General features: G+C 46.7%; 10 protein-coding genes across 10 annotated transcripts; 6 read left to right on the top strand and 4 right to left on the bottom strand.

The window, feature by feature from the left end:
* Nucleotides 1-150: 150 nt before the first annotated feature.
* Nucleotides 151-774, bottom strand: N7510_007976 (uncharacterized protein; the record flags this gene model as incomplete). Its single annotated transcript, XM_056979901.1, has 1 exon — nucleotides 151-774. The coding sequence occupies one exon, from the start codon at nucleotides 772-774 to the stop codon at nucleotides 151-153; it is 624 nt and encodes a 207-aa protein (XP_056832944.1).
* Nucleotides 775-2,300: 1,526 nt separating this feature from the next.
* On the top strand, nucleotides 2,301-3,132 carry N7510_007975 (cysteine hydrolase family protein; the record flags this gene model as incomplete). The annotated part of the gene is made up of 4 exons (XM_056979900.1): nucleotides 2,301-2,647; nucleotides 2,722-2,841; nucleotides 2,910-2,930; nucleotides 3,003-3,132. The coding sequence occupies 4 exons, from the start codon at nucleotides 2,301-2,303 to the stop codon at nucleotides 3,130-3,132; spliced, it is 618 nt and encodes a 205-aa protein (XP_056832943.1).
* A 1,929-nt stretch (nucleotides 3,133-5,061) lies between these two features.
* Nucleotides 5,062-5,523, top strand: N7510_007974 (uncharacterized protein; the record flags this gene model as incomplete). Its single annotated transcript, XM_056979899.1, has 1 exon — nucleotides 5,062-5,523. The coding sequence occupies one exon, from the start codon at nucleotides 5,062-5,064 to the stop codon at nucleotides 5,521-5,523; it is 462 nt and encodes a 153-aa protein (XP_056832942.1).
* A 616-nt stretch (nucleotides 5,524-6,139) lies between these two features.
* On the bottom strand, nucleotides 6,140-6,611 carry N7510_007973 (uncharacterized protein; the record flags this gene model as incomplete). The annotated part of the gene is made up of 2 exons (XM_056979898.1): nucleotides 6,140-6,261; nucleotides 6,344-6,611. 2 exons carry the CDS (start codon nucleotides 6,609-6,611, stop codon nucleotides 6,140-6,142), a joined length of 390 nt encoding a protein of 129 aa, XP_056832941.1.
* A 608-nt stretch (nucleotides 6,612-7,219) lies between these two features.
* On the bottom strand, nucleotides 7,220-9,119 carry N7510_007972 (MDR family MFS transporter; the record flags this gene model as incomplete). The annotated part of the gene is made up of 3 exons (XM_056979897.1): nucleotides 7,220-7,953; nucleotides 8,004-8,407; nucleotides 8,464-9,119. 3 exons carry the CDS (start codon nucleotides 9,117-9,119, stop codon nucleotides 7,220-7,222), a joined length of 1,794 nt encoding a protein of 597 aa, XP_056832940.1.
* A 435-nt stretch (nucleotides 9,120-9,554) lies between these two features.
* On the top strand, nucleotides 9,555-11,842 carry N7510_007971 (uncharacterized protein; the record flags this gene model as incomplete). The annotated part of the gene is made up of 3 exons (XM_056979896.1): nucleotides 9,555-9,902; nucleotides 9,983-10,465; nucleotides 10,538-11,842. 3 exons carry the CDS (start codon nucleotides 9,555-9,557, stop codon nucleotides 11,840-11,842), a joined length of 2,136 nt encoding a protein of 711 aa, XP_056832939.1.
* Nucleotides 11,843-13,556: 1,714 nt separating this feature from the next.
* Nucleotides 13,557-13,856, top strand: N7510_007970 (uncharacterized protein; the record flags this gene model as incomplete). Its single annotated transcript, XM_056979895.1, has 1 exon — nucleotides 13,557-13,856. One exon carries the CDS (start codon nucleotides 13,557-13,559, stop codon nucleotides 13,854-13,856), a length of 300 nt encoding a protein of 99 aa, XP_056832938.1.
* Nucleotides 13,857-13,880: 24 nt separating this feature from the next.
* N7510_007969 (uncharacterized protein) lies at nucleotides 13,881-14,447 on the top strand (the record flags this gene model as incomplete). The annotated part of the gene is made up of 1 exon (XM_056979894.1): nucleotides 13,881-14,447. The coding sequence occupies one exon, from the start codon at nucleotides 13,881-13,883 to the stop codon at nucleotides 14,445-14,447; it is 567 nt and encodes a 188-aa protein (XP_056832937.1).
* A 601-nt stretch (nucleotides 14,448-15,048) lies between these two features.
* On the bottom strand, nucleotides 15,049-16,002 carry N7510_007968 (uncharacterized protein; the record flags this gene model as incomplete). Its single annotated transcript, XM_056979893.1, has 1 exon — nucleotides 15,049-16,002. The coding sequence occupies one exon, from the start codon at nucleotides 16,000-16,002 to the stop codon at nucleotides 15,049-15,051; it is 954 nt and encodes a 317-aa protein (XP_056832936.1).
* Nucleotides 16,003-16,514: 512 nt separating this feature from the next.
* On the top strand, nucleotides 16,515-17,391 carry N7510_007967 (uncharacterized protein; the record flags this gene model as incomplete). The annotated part of the gene is made up of 3 exons (XM_056979892.1): nucleotides 16,515-16,752; nucleotides 16,827-17,106; nucleotides 17,175-17,391. 3 exons carry the CDS (start codon nucleotides 16,515-16,517, stop codon nucleotides 17,389-17,391), a joined length of 735 nt encoding a protein of 244 aa, XP_056832935.1.
* Nucleotides 17,392-17,571: the final 180 nt, after the last annotated feature.

The raw sequence follows: 17,571 nt of genomic DNA, 5'->3' as shown, positions 1-17,571 counted from the left end.
TTTTATCAACCGGTAGCCAAGTTGCCGCCCTAGGACAAAGTTGTATTCGCTCTTGATTCTTCGTTTTTCCTGTGGGGACGAACGGCCCATCGGTTGCTGGGGCCATGTTGACTAATTATATCACCTGCACCAGGCTCATACACATTTCCATTATACATTTGAGGAAATGAGCCCCTTTGACTTGTCCATAAAAGCTCCCAGCTCAAAGTATCTCTTTATAGTTCGAAGCGGAGCCTTTGAAGCCACTGCACCCTCAAAACAACATGTAAGGTATGGTGCGGTTTGCAGAATCAGACAAGCTGTTTCTTCCGCCACGGCCAGGTTCTGTTCCAATGATTCAGCCTGTGAGCCGGATAAGCTTCGCTGTAGTTTGATCATTCCCATGAGAAGTTCCAGGCGAAAGGACCAGAAGGTAACAGCAAGTCCTGCCTTTTGGGTATTTTGGAAACGGACTTGGTATGTGTCATCTGGGAATGTAGGTATGCAAACTGAGTCGACGTCGATCACTTTGCTGGGCATTGGGATATCAGAATGCCAATATAGGGGGCCTTGTTCGGAAGCTTTCCAGTTGTTTTGCCACTCTTCCATTAGATCAAAGACCGCCCAGTAATCATTTAAAAGCGAGAGAGCGGTTTCTAGATTGTGATTCGGGGAGTCTGAGATTTCTTGGCGGTTGGAATCGTTGGAAGCAGAACTCTCAAGCCCCTCAAACCATCGATCTGTTCGGTAAAAGAGCCATGGTATCTGCAACGCAATATCATGAAGAAGCTCCATTCTGGTCTTCCGAATGTTCAGAAATGGGAGGCGTATCCAATCTGAATCTGCTAGGAAGGTTGGAATATTTTTGCTAAGTCTAACTGAAAGCTGTAGGATCGTCAGCGGAAGCAAGAGCAATGAATACTGAAGGATGCATACAAAGATCCCCCTAAATCCACTAAAGGCTTGCCGTATCTGTGGTGAAGAGAAATTGCACGGCCCATAGAGCTCTAAGATGCTTAGCACACCACCAATGTGGGCCAAAAGAGCTGCTTCTGAGTATTCATTTTCGTTCACGAACTACAAACAGCGGTTAGGAAAGGAAGTGAAACTTCTCATTCATTTATGAACCGGATTCTCACCTCATATGCCAAAAAGGCTATAGCGAGTAGCAAGATCAATTCAAGGTTGGCCTTTGATTGAGCATCGGGTTGGCGATTTCCTATAACCTTCTGGATATGTGGACGCGACTTTTTCAAGGCAGACGTGTATGATGACTGTGCGAGTTGCGCTAGCTTTATGTCATTTTTCAGGTTTCCCATATAAGTCATGAGGAGACCGAAGATAGGCAAATTCAGCGAGTCAATCTGCAAAGATGTGAGCGGCAGCAAAGCTCGAATGCACAAAGCTGCGCTCGAATAAATGGGGTCGTCTCGCGATATTCTATCGCCGCTGAATATACCCCCCATGGAAACAGGTTTAAAGTCTTCGATCAATGCCAAGAACGTCAAGCGCCCAGGAAAATCAATAGAAATTATATCAGAAGGTAGACTTGGCTCAGTAGCAGCTTGCGTACTTCTTCGGGAGAGAGAATTATCCCCACCTGAGCTCTCAAAATCGGCGGCGGTTGACTTCAATTTTCTTCTATTTTGTAATGCGTAGACTAGCGCTTTTTTATCAGTCTGTTGGGTCAAATTTGCAATATTCCGATTGATGAACGTCCGTGAATCTCTCGGACCGCTGCATTTGATACCAGTTTTGCAGCACCGAAGACATTCAGGTTTGTTAAGATCACACTTATTGTTTTCAGCATTATTATAGAGTCCAAGCGTGTCACTGTAGAAACGGAACAATATCCATACCTTCTTGCGGCGTCGGCGGCATTCATCGCATCCTTGAGAAGCTCCCGGATAAAGCGGCATGGCGCAACCTGGCGGTTTGCTGGGCCACTTCTTTGCAAGCGGACGCTCAGACTGCCAAATATGTATTCGGAGTAAATTTCAAGAAGCAATACACCACGTAGAATGATTGTGAGCTGTGTTGTCCACAGCTACCCGAGGATTCCCGTCCGTTCGCCACACTAGTCCCAAAATGGAAGTCACAGCGCCCAAGGGTCGATATTTCTGTGGCGTTTCCTCTACACAGCTCATACGTAATCTTGGGATCTTTCTTTATGAATAATCATTTCCTGTAACTCTCAATGACCAAACACCGATCACCGATGCTCTTATAAATCAACCATTGAACTAGGATATAAGAGTGCAGACCAGATCCAGTGGTTTTACTTTGCATCAAACATACTTTTTACTCGATCATTTGCAACCATGAGCCCTCGTACTGCTGTTGTTCTCATTGATCCGCTCAATGATTTCCTCCATCCCGATGGAAAGCTGTATCCTCTCATCAAGGCGAGCTTGGAGTCGTCTAACTCTCTTGAACATATGAAGGAGCTGGTTGCTGGCGCAAGAGAAGCCCGCATTCCTATCTTCTATGGTCTTCACCAAATCACCAAGGATGGAACTTACTCGGGCTGGAACCACATGAATGCGTCGCATATTCGAATCAAACAGAATGCGGCCTTTTCCGAAGAGTTTGGTGGCCAGATCCTGAAAGAACTGGAACCTCAGCGGGCCAATGGCGATGTAGTTGTCTCTCGACACTGGAACAGTAGGTGAGTATTGGAAGACCAATCCTATCTGAGTCCTTCTTTTGTATATAGGACGATACTAACGCATATAACGCCAGTTCCTTTGCGAACACCGACCTAGAGTATCAACTTCGACAGCATGACATTACTCATATTGTGTTGGCAGGCTTAACCACCAACACATGTGTAGAGTCCACTGCGCGTGCTGCTCGTGAAATGTGAGTATTCTTCGCCGACCCGACCTTTTGATTAGACACTTTACTAAGAATACGCTCTGTTTGAATAGCGGTTTCCACGTCACCTTGATGTGAGTTTCAATATACCTCCGATATTAAAGGCTAAAGGTCTTGTGACGAGATCGCTAACTCTTGAAAATCAGTACCGATGCAACTGCGGCATTTTCGATTGAGTTGGAAAAGGCCGCAGTCAATCTGGTTTGGCCCGTGATCGCAGACCAGCTTATGACAGTCAACCAGTGGGTATCTTCCATCTCAAAGGGGCATATTTGAGTGTGGAAACTTCAATTAGGGATCCATTGTACATGGACATATGTTAATCTATATTCTGGCTCTAATGCTCAAATTTCTGTCTTGTTTAGTTTCACCGCTAGGTAAATCAAACCTTGGTTAACATGTCCTTTGTACCCTACCATACTTGTGGATATCTTTCACGCCCGGCCAAGATTTATATTTTGTATTTGACGTGTAGAACACAGAAAGTGTCAAATATTCTGATACATATCGAGCCCAAGTTTGTGTTTATAGACGCTTAGATGGTGTACAGTGGGAAGCACATCGACTTGAGGCCCAAGATGAAGAAGATTATAGAAGGATTGAGGCAGATGCAGACCTTCAGAGGTATCATATCTCAGGCCCGTTTCCCCAAAGCACCTGCAGATATCTCTTCCGTGCCAACATGTCAGACGTGGGGTACCTTCGTTTCCAAAGCGAAGTCGTCCAGAGGTAGTAGTAATTAATGTATTGTAGATAAAGGCCGCATACCACTTCTGATAGCAAGACGCCTTCCATCAACCCGTCCCGATCCGTTAGTGTGCTCATACAAGGCTCGGAACGAGTTTCAGATACTGGATGTTGATTTTGTGTGACGCTTTGTTTTGTGGTAAAAGTTTCCTACATACTCGACCCCAGGTTAGACCCATTCCGGCGAGGCGCCGGTAAAGGTTACATTTCAACTTTCTCATTCTTAATGGGGGCAGAAATCGGAACGGATTTTAGGGAGACTAAAGTAGGAACGTCAAGCATAAGCCTCTTTAGTTCTTTGCCCGTAAGCAATCAGATAAAGAACACTAAGACGTAGGTGGTTTTTGATATTGTGTTTGTGTTAAAATGCAACTAATAACGATGATTCCCCGCGAACATTTTTAATAGCGAATTATATTGGATTGATCGGAAGTCAGCAACCAAAAATCCAACACATAATATATAATTAAATTGTCACAAAATGCCCCGCCAAGAATTCACTCTCAACAAAATGGGGCCGCTTCCACAAAATACGGCCATACATCACTCCGCGGACGAACCTATTATTAATCTAATTTGGAAGTCCACTAACTTATGCTCACTTTCGCTATATAGGATCCTTTTATGTGTAGTAGATAATATTTCATCAATCTAGACCGCTAAAACACCCTTTTTGGCCCCTGGAGATCATCAGCGGCGCGAAAGGACCCATGTTAGTACGCAGGACCGAGAGCCAGGGAAGGACCTATATTTGATGTGACCGGGCAGCCGGATCAAGACAGAAAACCCGAAGGAGCCCAGAGGCGTTGTAGACCCAGCCACTTGGGTCTATAGCGTGTAAATTCCTCGCATGGTTGGTGCTTCAGTCGTCACTGCAAGCTTCCGCGCATACATCTGCATTGCTCTATGGTATGATTGGTATCGCAGAAATGTTATCGGATATGGTCCTTGCAGATTTCAATGGAAGATAGCTCGGGCAGTGTTTTAGTTGTTCAACTCAGAGGCTTTCGCATAAAAAGAGCAATCCGCATTCAGTTGAGATGATTTTGTTTTCTCAGCGCAAAGTTCAAAGTTCGTGTTTTCGAGACTACCCCCTGTGCACATAACTTGCGCCCAACTTGAAAGCTCGAGGCCCCGCTATTTTGCAATTCTCTTTTGTAAAATGAAGACCTGTGAATTTCCGTATGCAGTTAGACTTGGAGGATGGAGGCGTCTTTTTTTGCCCGCTAGGATTTGTACGCCCCTTCGCGCGCCGATTTGAATCCTTCTGCTCGTCTTGGGACTACCTAAGACTCTGCCCTCATTTGCGGTTTACCTTATAATGATACCTTCTCGATCCTCTCAAAATGAAAACAACAGCATGATCGTTAGTCCTCTCCTCTCGTCGCAAGACCCCCACGACTACACCTGTAACCAACCCTAAATCAATCCTCAATCCGTTATCTCCATCTCTCCAACATGAAGTTCCAAACATTCACAATCGTCTCAGTCCTCCTAGCTGCTACAGCCTACGCAGCACCCGCCACCCACCATCAAACCACCAACCCAGTTACCATACTCATCACAAGAGACTCAATCAACGACTGCGGCGACTCGACCTTCACAAACGAGTCCACCGGAGGCTCCCCCACCGTTTCTGACTGCCAACAGATTGCGACCAACATTGCCGGCGGCGGGACTTGGCATGTCGAAGGCTATGGGATACAGCACCAACTGGTCCAATACGGCACTTGTGCGTTCGGCGTCACGAACAGTGACAAAGGTTTCAAAATCGGTAACCAGGATATCATTGACTTGATCAATGGTTCTATTTCGCGGTTCCAGTGGAGTGGCTTAGTAGGTGCTAAGGGTGAGATGTCTTGCCAGGACGACTTTTCAGTTGAAGATGAAACCGTTTCCTGGGGTCTTTACCACACTTAGGTCGAGAGGGGATGGAATTTATCAATTTTCCAAGGTTAAAATCCCTGGGTGCGAGAACCGAGAGCCAAGCTGTGACCCGTCGTAAGGCGACGTTTGCGTGTACTTAAAGGGGAGAAAGTTGTAACTTGTGTAACATGAGAGCGGCAATAAAATGGACACTGGTTCGGAAAGGAGAATAGAAAGACATTGCGATCCATGTTATATGACTTTTCTAGTCCCTCCTGCTTTACAACTCCATAGCTATGTCTGCTCAGTATACTCGGGAAGATCTATATTCACCACTCGACTATTCAATAAGATTCGCTATTATTAAGCGGGAGTGTGTGATTGAGGTTAGAACTTTTGGGGGCCCGCAGAATCCAACCTGCGAACGAATTGCCGAAGACCTGGCAGAATGTATAGCTCTCAGATGATATATTCTACGACGCTTGACTTAGAGATTGAAGGTGTAGTCTGAAGTAGAAATGGTTGCATCCTTCACATATACAACAGTCCTGTTGGACGTATGATCACGTATGCATGATATTGTGAGAACCGCCTAATACTTATTCGTGCTTCCACTGCTTCAACATCCTCAAATGAACCCAATGGGCCATTGGAACAATCTTGATCATTTCTACTCCTTAGGGCTGTGTAAGTCTTGACAAAATACTATTTTGCCTTCCGAGTTGAAGGTGATCATATCAAGCTGCGCAGTATGTATCAGTCCCAGTGCCCGTCCTGTCTTATGTTCAATATCTGGAAAGGGGAAATAATCCACATACGCTATTAGAAGATCCCGTTGGAGTGTTCTTCCTGCTATAAATCCAGCACTGTCCACCTTTTGCGCCATCATCGTATAGCTCAGCAATCACGTGCTTGACCTCGACACTAACCTTCCTCTGTGAAAGCTTCAATCTTTCTCCTAATCCGGTTAGGAAAGCATCGCGGCCTCCAGTCGAGGGCGACAGCTCGCCATGCTGCACCGCGAATTCTTCGTCGAGGAGCCCGATGATAGTCGCTGACGTTGTGTCATGCTCGTTCCCGAGTCGATTCACAAATTCGACAGCGCTCGCCTTAAGCTCGGCTATAGTAAGGGTTGAAGCCATTGTAAATGAAGAAAATGTTGGGAGGGTATTTGGTTATGCACTCGGTCGGAAGAGGTAGATGTTTAGCAGCTTGGATTTCCGTAAAGGCTAGAAATGAGCATACGTTCAGCCTCTGCTCATTACAACAGACCGAGAGAGAAGTACATGACCATGGGGGTTGAAAATTTGTAGATAATGCTCTCCAAGTGCCGAGACCTTTCAGAAGAAGAAAGCAACACCTTGTTAGAGGATTGTGGAAATGCAGCTCGATGAAACTAAGCAATACAGGAGGATTAGGGGCGAAATAACCCCAGCGACCTTAACTCCGATAACCTTTAACTCCGGTACAGAGTAAACGAAGATCATCTCGAGTCTGATTCAGCCCGACGGAATTTGCCCACTAGTAAATACTTGTCGACTGTCCACTTCTAGTGTCATAATCCCCTCACCTTCCAATACGTATGTGCATACTCTTTTACGTTTTTTTTCATTAAGAATAAAGTATCTAATTATTACATATTAACAATTGATTCTATGTGGAGATTGGTCGAATTATACAAGGGCGTGCTGGTTCTGCTCCTCTGGCAGTACCAAGATCATCCTCATCATCCCCTTTATTAACTTGTTCTCTAGGGACTCTTTTGCTCTGTCTTTTCGGATCCATTCTTCTTATCCTCCGAAACATTGTGCTCATTGTCTTTGGACTCACCAGAGTCATTAGCACCAGGTCCCGTTGGTGCATCTTGGCCGTTCTTTCCTTTCTTGATGTTCTTCCACTCCACCCCGAGACTACTGATGAGGGCACCAAATACCAAGCCCAAGGAAGCAAGGAAGATTCTTGTGCAAGCCTTGTTATATGCCCGTTGAACAATGACGATATCTCCCGACGTGACAATAGATACCAACTTCGTAGCGCCTTGATTGACAATCATACTTGGGTTAATGCCCGGGATGCCAGTGAGCTCGGAGACAAGCATATTGCTCAGAATAGCCTGACCGACAGTTGTGAAGATGCAACCACCAAGTTGCTGAACGAAGAACATGATAGCGATTCCGGTGGACACGTCTGTCATCGGGAGGATTCTCTGAACGACCAGACCAGAAGTTTGCATGCCAAGCCCCAAGCCAAATCCGGACAAGAATTGGTATCCAATCCAGTGTGGAGAACCGGTGTCTAGCTGGAATGTTGACATCAAGCCCAATCCCACGGCCATTACACATGGGCTGAGCATCATCGTCGGAACATAGTACCCAATCTTTTGGGTGACGGCACCGGAGACGAAGCTAGCAGCAACGAGAGCAAGCACAAAAGGTAAGGTGTAAATACCTGAATGAATTGGGTTGACCAGCTTGACCGTTTGGACTTGTCAAAGTTAGATGATGATCAACAAATAGAAAAGGAGGGAAAGTTACACCAAATTGGGATGTAGTAGATAATCATCATCATGGATGAGGATGCACAGAAGGTAAACGTAGCTGAGCACAGAATACTTCTTTGAGTAATCACTCTCGCAGGAATCGTAGCTGTATTGGGCATAAGGAGCTGAACTGCGATAAATGCCATGAACAAGACTCCGAAGAGAACGAATAGGGCAATAATCCGCCCATTGCTCCAGGAGTATGTGGACCCACCCCACTGGAAGGCTAAGAGCAGGCACACAATAGCCGGTACCAAAAATAATGTACCCAGGGGGTCGAGACGCTTGACGTGTGTTGTAACGGGAGCAGGCTCGTGGACTACTTTCTTGGGGTGCCAGACCAGGAGCATGAATACCCAGGTGACAGCTCCGATGGGGAGGTTGATATAGAAGCACCATCTAGTTTTGTTTTGTGTCAGTAGCAATTTCCTCAATACAGACATCAGGTAACATACCTCCAAGTAACACCACTAGTGAAAGCACCACCGATAAGAGGACCCATCACAGAAGCAATGGCAAAAACAGCTCCAAAGCAAGCTTGGAACATCGGCCGCTTGTGTAACGGGACCATGGGGATGATAATGAGCATACAACCGGAGAATACCCCTGCCGAGGCAAAACCGGCAATAGCACGGCCCGCAATGAAGGCATTTGAAGTAGGAGCAGCACCACAGACAGCCGATCCAATCTCAAAGACAATGATCGATGCCAAGAAGACCCACTTCATGTTATAAAATTTGTAGATGCGGCCAAATGCCAGCTGGGAGGTGGCGCTGGTTAGCATGTAGGCGGATCCATACCAGCCAATATCTCCCAGGCTGTTGAAGTCATCGGTGATCCGTGGAATGGCTGTTGTCAAAATTGTTCGGTCGAGTGCCACGATGAAAAGAGAAAGAAAGTTGCACGCCATGATCAGCCAAAATTTGAGAGTCTTGGGTGCATATTGGCTCTCCAGAGGTCCTTCTGGTGGTTTAATCTTTGCACCTGGTTGGAACTCGGTGTCCTTAGTGTGCGCATCCTGCTTTTCAATATCGGACTTCAGGGAGTCGACATCATTGGGCTGTTCAGTCTGGCTTCCGTGGTCGCTTACTGATGATACCGAGCGAGCCATCGTGTGCTTTGGGCGGCTTAGGTCTGAAATCCAATTGTGGAAGCTTGTCGAAAAAGTAGTCTTGTATTTGGTAAAGTTCAAGGAAAGTGCTTTATATAAAGACGAAAAGAGACCCTAGTATCCGATCGGGCTTGCCAAAACCCCGAGCAAATTTCCAGGAGGCTCGGTCTCGTTTGATCAGCGAGCACTGCCCGCAATTTTTTTCCTCACGTTCGCGAAGGTGACCTGTGGTCGAGCCTCTGCATTAGATTCCGTGCAAATCCAGTACAGTGTACTTTGGCATCCATTTTGGGTTTAGCGTCGCGTTCAGCAGACCCCGAGCGGAACCGAAAATGCCACGTTCGGGACCGAGTGCAGTTCACGTCCCCGAGCACCTTCTATCTACTTCATACACTTGAATTCACATGGTCCCCACTCATATCATATCGTTTTATCATGAGTCTGACACGAGGGCATTCCTGCGTGCTGTGCCAACAGCGCAAGGTACGCTGTGATCAACAGAAACCGTGTTCCAACTGTGTTCGAGCACAGGTCGAATGCAAAATCGTACCGCTACAACCTGCGAGACGCAGGAAGAAGAAGCTGCACGAACGAGAACTGATCGAGCGACTCAAGAAGTGTGAAGCACTTTTAGCTCAACATGGTGTCGATTTCGATTCAGTCGAAGATAATCGAGAAGACACCGTCGATATTGATATCGACCAAGAACAGCTAAAGACTTCGCCGGAAGCTAGTACCCGAGCTGCAGAGCGTAACTCAAAATCCGAAGATACACGAAGGTCTGTGTGTATTGTCTCTTGCTTCTTTTTCGCCAGTACTGACTTTGACGAAGACGTTCAAAATGGTTTGCGCATTATGACGAGTATCGCACCACTTATGATTTGCTGCAAAACTCGTCTGACGAGGAGATTGACCCGCCTTCAATTCATCATGCCTTTGATAAGATGTTCACCGACACCGGTTCCTTTCCATTTGGAGTGGGTGGTTCGCAGCGGAGTATAACTCACCTACACCCGTCAGCGGTCCAGATCTTCCAACTATGGCAGATCTACATCACCAACGTCAACTCTTTACTCAAAATAAACCATGTCCCCACTTTGCAAAAGCAGGTAATTGGGGCTATTGCCGATATTTCCAAGGCTTCTAGGCCCCTCGAAGCCCTGATGTTCAGCATCTACCTCATTTCGAGCAAGTCAATGACAGACGAGGAGACTCAAGCCACTTTTGGTGCAGCAAAGCACACGCTTCTGGCTCAGTACGGAGAAGCTACTCAACAAGCCTTGGTGAATGCGAGTTTCATGAAATCTAACGATCTTATGGTCTTGCAGGCTTACTTCCTATATCTTGTAAGTATCACTCTTCTAACGCTTTTTCTTTTGCTGTTGCATGATCAGTGCTGATTCTGTCTCTCTGTCCAGCACAGCTCTGGCCGTGATATTGATCCCCGGTCGCTCTTTTGTCTTATTGGAATTGCTGTGCGCATAGCGACTCGCCTTGGCATACACCGAGACGGAGCCCAATTTGGTGTTTCGCCTTTCGAAACCGAATTACGAAGGCGACTATGGTGGCAGATAGCCGCTCTCGATAAACGAATCGCCGAAATAACAGGCTCAGGTGTCACAGCCCTCTTTTCCTGCGGAACAGACTGCCGGCTGCCTCTCAATGTGAACGACTCAGACTTGCACCCGCATGCTAAGGATCCACCTCGAGCTGTCCTCGGTCCAACTGAAATGATTGTTTGCCTCACCCGCATTGAAATGCTACTTGCTGCTGAACCAACCAGTATTCGGCCTAATACTACGGCTATTAGAAACCCACAGAGACATAGCAGCGCAGCACCGTCTCCAAACACTAGCGTTCGTGAGGCAACTCGACCAACATCTAATGATTTGGATAGCTATTCTTCGTACATAGAATCAGTCTATCTGAAGAACTGTGACCCAAATGTACCTACTCACCTCCTCGCTCTGATGTTGACACGCAGCAATCTTTGCAAACTCCGTGTTCTGGAATTCATGTGTCGGGGAGCCCCTGCCGCCAGCCTTGATAAAAGAGAGCGCGATGCACTCTTCGTGACCGCTATTGAAATGCTTGAGTGGGACGATGTGATCTACACTACTGAAAGCCTCAAGGGGTTCTTGTGGTACACTCAAATTCAGGGACCCCTCCCTGGTTACATCTTTCTCATAAGCGAACTACGTCAACGGACGACAGGCGAACTCTGTGAGCGCGCATGGAAAGTTATTTGCGATAACCATGATCATCGGGGCTTCTTTCGCAATTTAGGAAACCCTGTTCACAATGCCTTCGGGCACGCTTTGTTGAGAGCTTGGGACGCCCACGAGGAAGCTGAGCTCCAGCTTGGCAGAAACATTGAGACACCACCATTGGTTATTGTGGTACGCCAACGGTCAGCTAATCAAAAGGCCTCCCAGAAGGCGTCACATCGGGCAGAGAATGACAGCTGCAGATCTGGGCCTACAGACGTTGCGAATTATGGAACAGCTTCTGGATTTGGAGGGCCGGATAGACCGGGCGAAAGCTCCGAAGCAATTGCCAGTGAGAACACAATGCTTCCTGCCCTGGACCGTACAACAGAAATCTATAATGCTGCTTTTGCGGACTACGAGCAGACAAACTGGACACAGTTGATGCAATCTGGTGTGTTGAGTGGGTTTTATGGTGGTCCTGATAGTTACTTCTCCCAAGGTGGGGGCTATTGATGTCGTCGTCGTCGAACTTGGAGATCATAATCATAATAGCCAAAGGATTGCCAAAACCATGAAAATTAACGTTAAGAGCTGAAATAGAGCCTTTAGCATCTTTTGGCCTAGCGGTATATTCTGTACACATTTTTGGTTATTATTTTCTTCCCCTAAACTGATGATACTGTACCAGCGTACAGCACCCCACTTCGAAAGATCAATCTAAGAACGACAAATAGCCTTTCGAACGGGCAAGCACCACCATCACCGCTAGCATATATATACAAAGGCCCAATAAATAAAGGACAATTCCGATTTGGGAAACAAATATCTGAGCCTTAGTGAGCTGAGGATGATTTCGCGAACCAAACCAAATATTCCGCCAGCCGAGCCAGAGAAGGACGAATCCAGGACCGAAGACTAATATTTTATTCATGGATAATACGTCCATGACTTATTGGCGATAGTTCACTTGTAAAACCAGTATAATGAGTGATTGAGCCAGCGTCTATCATGTACCGACTTACGCACGATTTCGTAATGATTGCAGAGGTGAATTGTCAGCGGACCAGGTTATGACATTAGTGTTTGTCCGAGAAACAAATTACTGTAGGCACTTGTAATCGCTCTATGTACCAATAGGCATGCTGAATCGATATAATGAAGACTGACTTCCGTGTCTAGAATTTGCCGCTCTGCAAGCACAAGAATTGAGGGGTATCGCGTTGTGTCCCTAACAAAAGCTGTTGTGTCCCTATCAATTCCCCGCGCTGGTAGAAGATTACGTGATGGCATGTAATGCTCACTCCACACCCTCGGAGAGATCGGACTAGAAAAGTTATAATCGCGATAATGGGAATTAAAGGGTGCTGGACGTGCAGAGGTAACTTCAAATGAACCCCCTTTTCATTCCCGAAGCTCATTTGCCTCTTTTGACACAGCGCGCAAGGTGAAATGTGATTTGAGCCGACCTGTGTGTGACAACTGCACCAAGGTGCGACAGCCCTGTCGGGGCTATGGCGTCCAGCTATCTTGGCCACGCGACGGTGACACTCGACGGGCATTGGTGTATCGTGAGACACGGACGCTGGGGTCAAAACTACGGCCGCACCAGAAAGGGGATCCTGTATTCTTGAATACCTTTCAACGGGATGCGTCCATGTCGGATGCGCTCCTGGAAAGAAAGGATCTTGGTAATCACCGGCATACTGATCCTGGAACCTTAACCATATGTCGCTAATGTCGCGCCAATCTAGCTCAGTATTTCCACACCTTGAGGATACCACACCTGCCGTATCTGCCGGCCTCCCAGCTCGATACGAATAATGCACTTCTATTTGACTTTTGTACGTGTTTCTGATAATCCATTCAAACAACAACTAATAACAAGGTGATGTAGTCAACGAATGCAAGTCGCAAGCATTGGCGCCCATCATCGACGAGGCACTGTCTCACTTTATTATGAGAGTTGCTCTCTCCAATATCTCTTCGCCTTCCAATTTAGTCCTAGAAGGAGTATTAACAATAGCGTCGCTACAGCTTCAAGGGCCTGCAAAGAGTAGTATTCACCAGCACCGACTGATCTCAATGTTGCGTGAAAATATCACACAAATTGATGAGGAGAACGTGCTCCGAAATCTCATTGCCACCATGCTTCTCTATCAATATGAAGTATCATCCCGTCCGTTTATATGTGAATTGGATGCGAATACTAATCCTATTTTAGGTTTGCATGACGACTAGTCCTAATAAACGCTGGAGTTTCTATCTCTGCGGTGCAAAGAAAATCATTGCTGCTTCGGCTACAACTGTTGAATTGTACAAGGGCGAGAGTGCGATTCTCATGGACTGGATCTACTATCACGAAGTTGCTTCAGAATTTAGCCTGCGGCACTGGGCTGAGGCAAGCGCCATAGACAATTTCTGTAAGGGGCCTCTGGCGGTACGTCCTAAGTGGGCAGCAGTTGATGAATCGACGGTGGGTTTCACGGTAGCTCTGACTGCTCCAATATGCCAGCTAATTCAAGCTTAGACCTTGAGCGGGATTACATGTCCTATGGACGTACTTGATCTGATTCGAATTATATGCAAGCGACCTTCGGCAGACAACAAGAATCTTGCAACATACGACGACACAGATATTGAGCAGATTGAGAATCTCAGACACCGTCTTCAAGAGGCTGTTGGAGAGTATGGGACTTTTCATAGTACCTCAGAAGCACCATTGACCAGAAACCAAATGCTGGCCTACTTATACCGATGTGCTGCATTGGTATACATGAATCGCGCAGTATTGAAGGTATCCACTACTTCATTTCAGCACCGAAGACTAGTCAGGGAGGGTTTACTGGTTCTACAAAACCTTGGCTTTTGTGAAAGTGCGTGGCCGATGATCATTTTAGCTTGCGAGGCCATTGAAGATGATCAACGTCTTCAAATATTAGACACTCTTTCGAAAACAGGTCGAGAACCGCTGTACCGATCAAATAATGTCCCTTTGATTCATAGCATGATTGAGACGATTTGGAAACAGATTGATCTCAGCTATGACAGTGACGTTGACTACACCAGGACACTCCATGCTGTTGTTTCAACTGCGCCAGCTTTGCCGCTCTTTGCCTAAAGAATACCCTCACAAATAATGAACAAAGCATCTGGACCTCTTACCGTACGACTTGTAATATTTCTTTAGAGCTATTTGTATCTTCAGATAGTTACTAGAGCAGGGGAGAATCATGCTCATTATCTCCTCAGTATTCACTTCTTGGGCTCCTAATACCACTCGAGCTATATGACTATCAATAGTTGCTCCAAGAAGAGGATACCCTGTCCCTGATTCCCAAGCCTGAAATATAGTCATCCAAGTGGATGACCGTTTTCTGTGACGTTTAAAGTTTGTTTCGAGAATCAGGGTATTGTACAGTATCGGCAACTCTCTTCTGTGATACTGCTGGGACGGTCTAACTCATAGATCAGAAAGCAACTGGAGCTAGATGGTCCGGTGGCCAAGAAAATTCAGATTTTAGCCCGATACTCAGTATCAATTGTTGTTTCATTGCTAGTGCTAGGTGCTAAACTAAACATGCAAAGTGGAATACAGTTGAACACGGTAGGCTATATCACACAGCTGACTCTGCTCATCATCTAGAGCATAGGGTGGCCCAAAGCTCCAAGGTATTCCCCAGCAGCTTTGACAGGCGGCAAATACAAGAATCAAACGATACTCAGGCGGCTCCAACCTTGCTCACAGCCTCGACAACTAGTTCCTTGAGAGTCTTTCTTCTCACATTCAAAAAGCCATCGCCATCGAACTGTAGGCCATCCTTCAGGTCGCCCGCCCCGCAGCCATTAAAAGCACCTAGATGGATGGCACCGAAGTAGGCACCGACCGCATTTCCAGCCTTCAGGCTTGCGTTGCGTTGGCTGATCAATTCTTGAGATGTGACTCGACTTCTCTCAAATTTGGTTCCAGTTACCTCATCATAGGTATCCGCGATTTGGTTCATGGTCGCACGCAACTCGGCGATGTGAATACGCTTGTTCTTAGTCCTTTCCTCGTCCATCTTAAGCACCGCGACGATGGCCGCTCCAAGGAAAGGCAACGAACATCCGGTGAAATAGTGATCGCCACTATCAACCACTGTCACTTTGCCGTTTTTAGGATCAAACGAGCCAAAGTCGCCCTCTAGCCACGAATCAATGAAGCCCGAAGTAATGAGCGTTGTGAAGCTAGTAGGCCCCCCTTCGTCGGCAAGGGCAAGGAATTTGCGCGCAGCCACCACTGGTGAAAGATCCTCCTGCCAATCACCACCTTCTGTCAAAAGAGACACCGCCGCTGGGTGCAGGACGTCCAAAGTATACTCGGATGGAAAAATCCGTCGGACACTGGCCGCCTGTGCTGCTTTGAGCAAAAGCTGATCGACCACTCTAGCTGCAGGCCCAGATAGAAAAGAGAGAATTGCATCTGCTCCCGACACGGCGCGCACAAGGGCGCTGTGGTCGTTGTAGTCGACTGGAACAATCTTCGCACCTGGTATCGAGGGTGGTGTCTTGTCACTATCGGCTCGGGTCAGGATAGTGACATCAAACTTCGGCTCCGTCGAAGCTAAGATAGCACGGATCGCATGGTCGGCCACGTAACCAGAACTTCCGGCAATGACAAGCTTGGTGAAGACCATGATGGTTTATCGGGAGACTTCGGGTTGACTAGGCTGAACGAGCGTTTAAAGGTTTTGTAATATTTGCATTTTCAGGGTGGTGATCTCGAGAGTCTTTATATGTACTTTGTACAAGATCTGCACCTTCGCTCCGTCCGGGCTTACAGGGATCTTTGATTGCAAATTTTGTTTGTGGAAGAGATTGATTTCTAATTCGGCCTAATTTGTCATCGCAATCACCATCGAAAGAGTGCATGGCAAACGCGAGAACCAAGGCGAAATGATGATTCATGAGGCTTATCCAAATTGTTGCAAGTATTTCCGACAATAGCGCAAGGCCCACCCGGCCCCTGTAAGGCGACGGGCCAATCAGCTTGCATGACCCATCAGCTTTCAGGATGTCATTCCGTCCCTTAAAAAGCCATGACCGGTCTCTGAAGGCGCATGATTTAATTATTTTTCTGACCAGAATAAAGATCAAGAATCATCAATATCCAAAATTCCAGGTCTTTCTCCACCACCTTGTTTCCAATATGGGTGACAAAGTTGCAGTCATCTTTGGTTATGGACCCCGTGTTGGAGTAGACGTTGCGCGAGCATTGGCAACGCAAGGCTACAAAATTGCCGTGGTTTCACGCTCAAACAAGCATGCGAGCAGCACAGATGGATATCTCCAGATTCACGCGGATCTCTCAGACCCGTCTACTGTTGAAGTCGTGTTTTCTACAGTCGTCAAAGAACTTGGTCATCCAAGTGTGGTGGTCTATAATGGTATGTTATCACTCAATTTCGCTGGGACTGTACGGCGAAAGCAAACAAAGGCGAATAACTCAATACTTCAATAGCTTCTGCTATTGGCATGAATCCGTCCTCCTCTCTTGATCAGCAAATTTCCGATTTTCAATCGGTCAACAATATCAATATTGTTTCTGCCTATATCGCGGCGCACTTGGCCATAAAGTCTTTCGCTCTGTTACCCCAGAGTTCGTCCAGAACGTTCATTTATACTGGTAACAAGCTTCCTTTCATGGTTGTACGGCCGCTATTAGCGCAAGGAGTTGGCAAAGCTGGCGCTGCTCATTTGATTCACTATCTAGCGGAGGAATATAAAGACCATGGTTACAAGTAAGCCTACCAGAGTGAACCATATCTAGGTGCCAACAGTCAATTCAACTAACAATACAAAAATATAGGTTTTACTTCGCGGATGAGCGCAAACCAGATGGGGACCCGGTCTATTCTGCTATTGATGGCCCTGCCCATGCTGAGTTCTATACTCAACTGATCGCGGCCAATACACAGGGGCCTTGGAATGCTACTTTTGTCAAGGGACAAGGCTATGTCGGCTTTTCTGAGGCGGTGGTTCAGGATGCTGTTGTTATGGATATGGAATTACCAAAGAGTGAGTGAGGAATATTCGACTTAACGAGTCACATTTGGAAGTGAAGATAAGATATTGCTGCATTAGGTGTAGATTTAAATACTATCATCAAGTCGAGTTAGATCTTTTTGTCCCTGGTGATAGCTGTTCGTTGTCAAGAGGAAACCGAGGCCCGTTGGTCGCCCTTCCCGTCTCTGCCCACTTGTCTA

Source organism: Penicillium lagena, assembly GCF_028827675.1.
Source record: "Penicillium lagena strain IBT 129212 chromosome Unknown utg000005l_segment0_segment0, whole genome shotgun sequence".
In the NCBI taxonomy this organism is placed as follows: Eukaryota; Fungi; Ascomycota; class Eurotiomycetes; order Eurotiales; family Aspergillaceae; genus Penicillium; species Penicillium lagena.
Note: the sequence above shows the minus strand (reverse complement) of the source record. Positions and strands in the feature narration are given on the sequence as shown.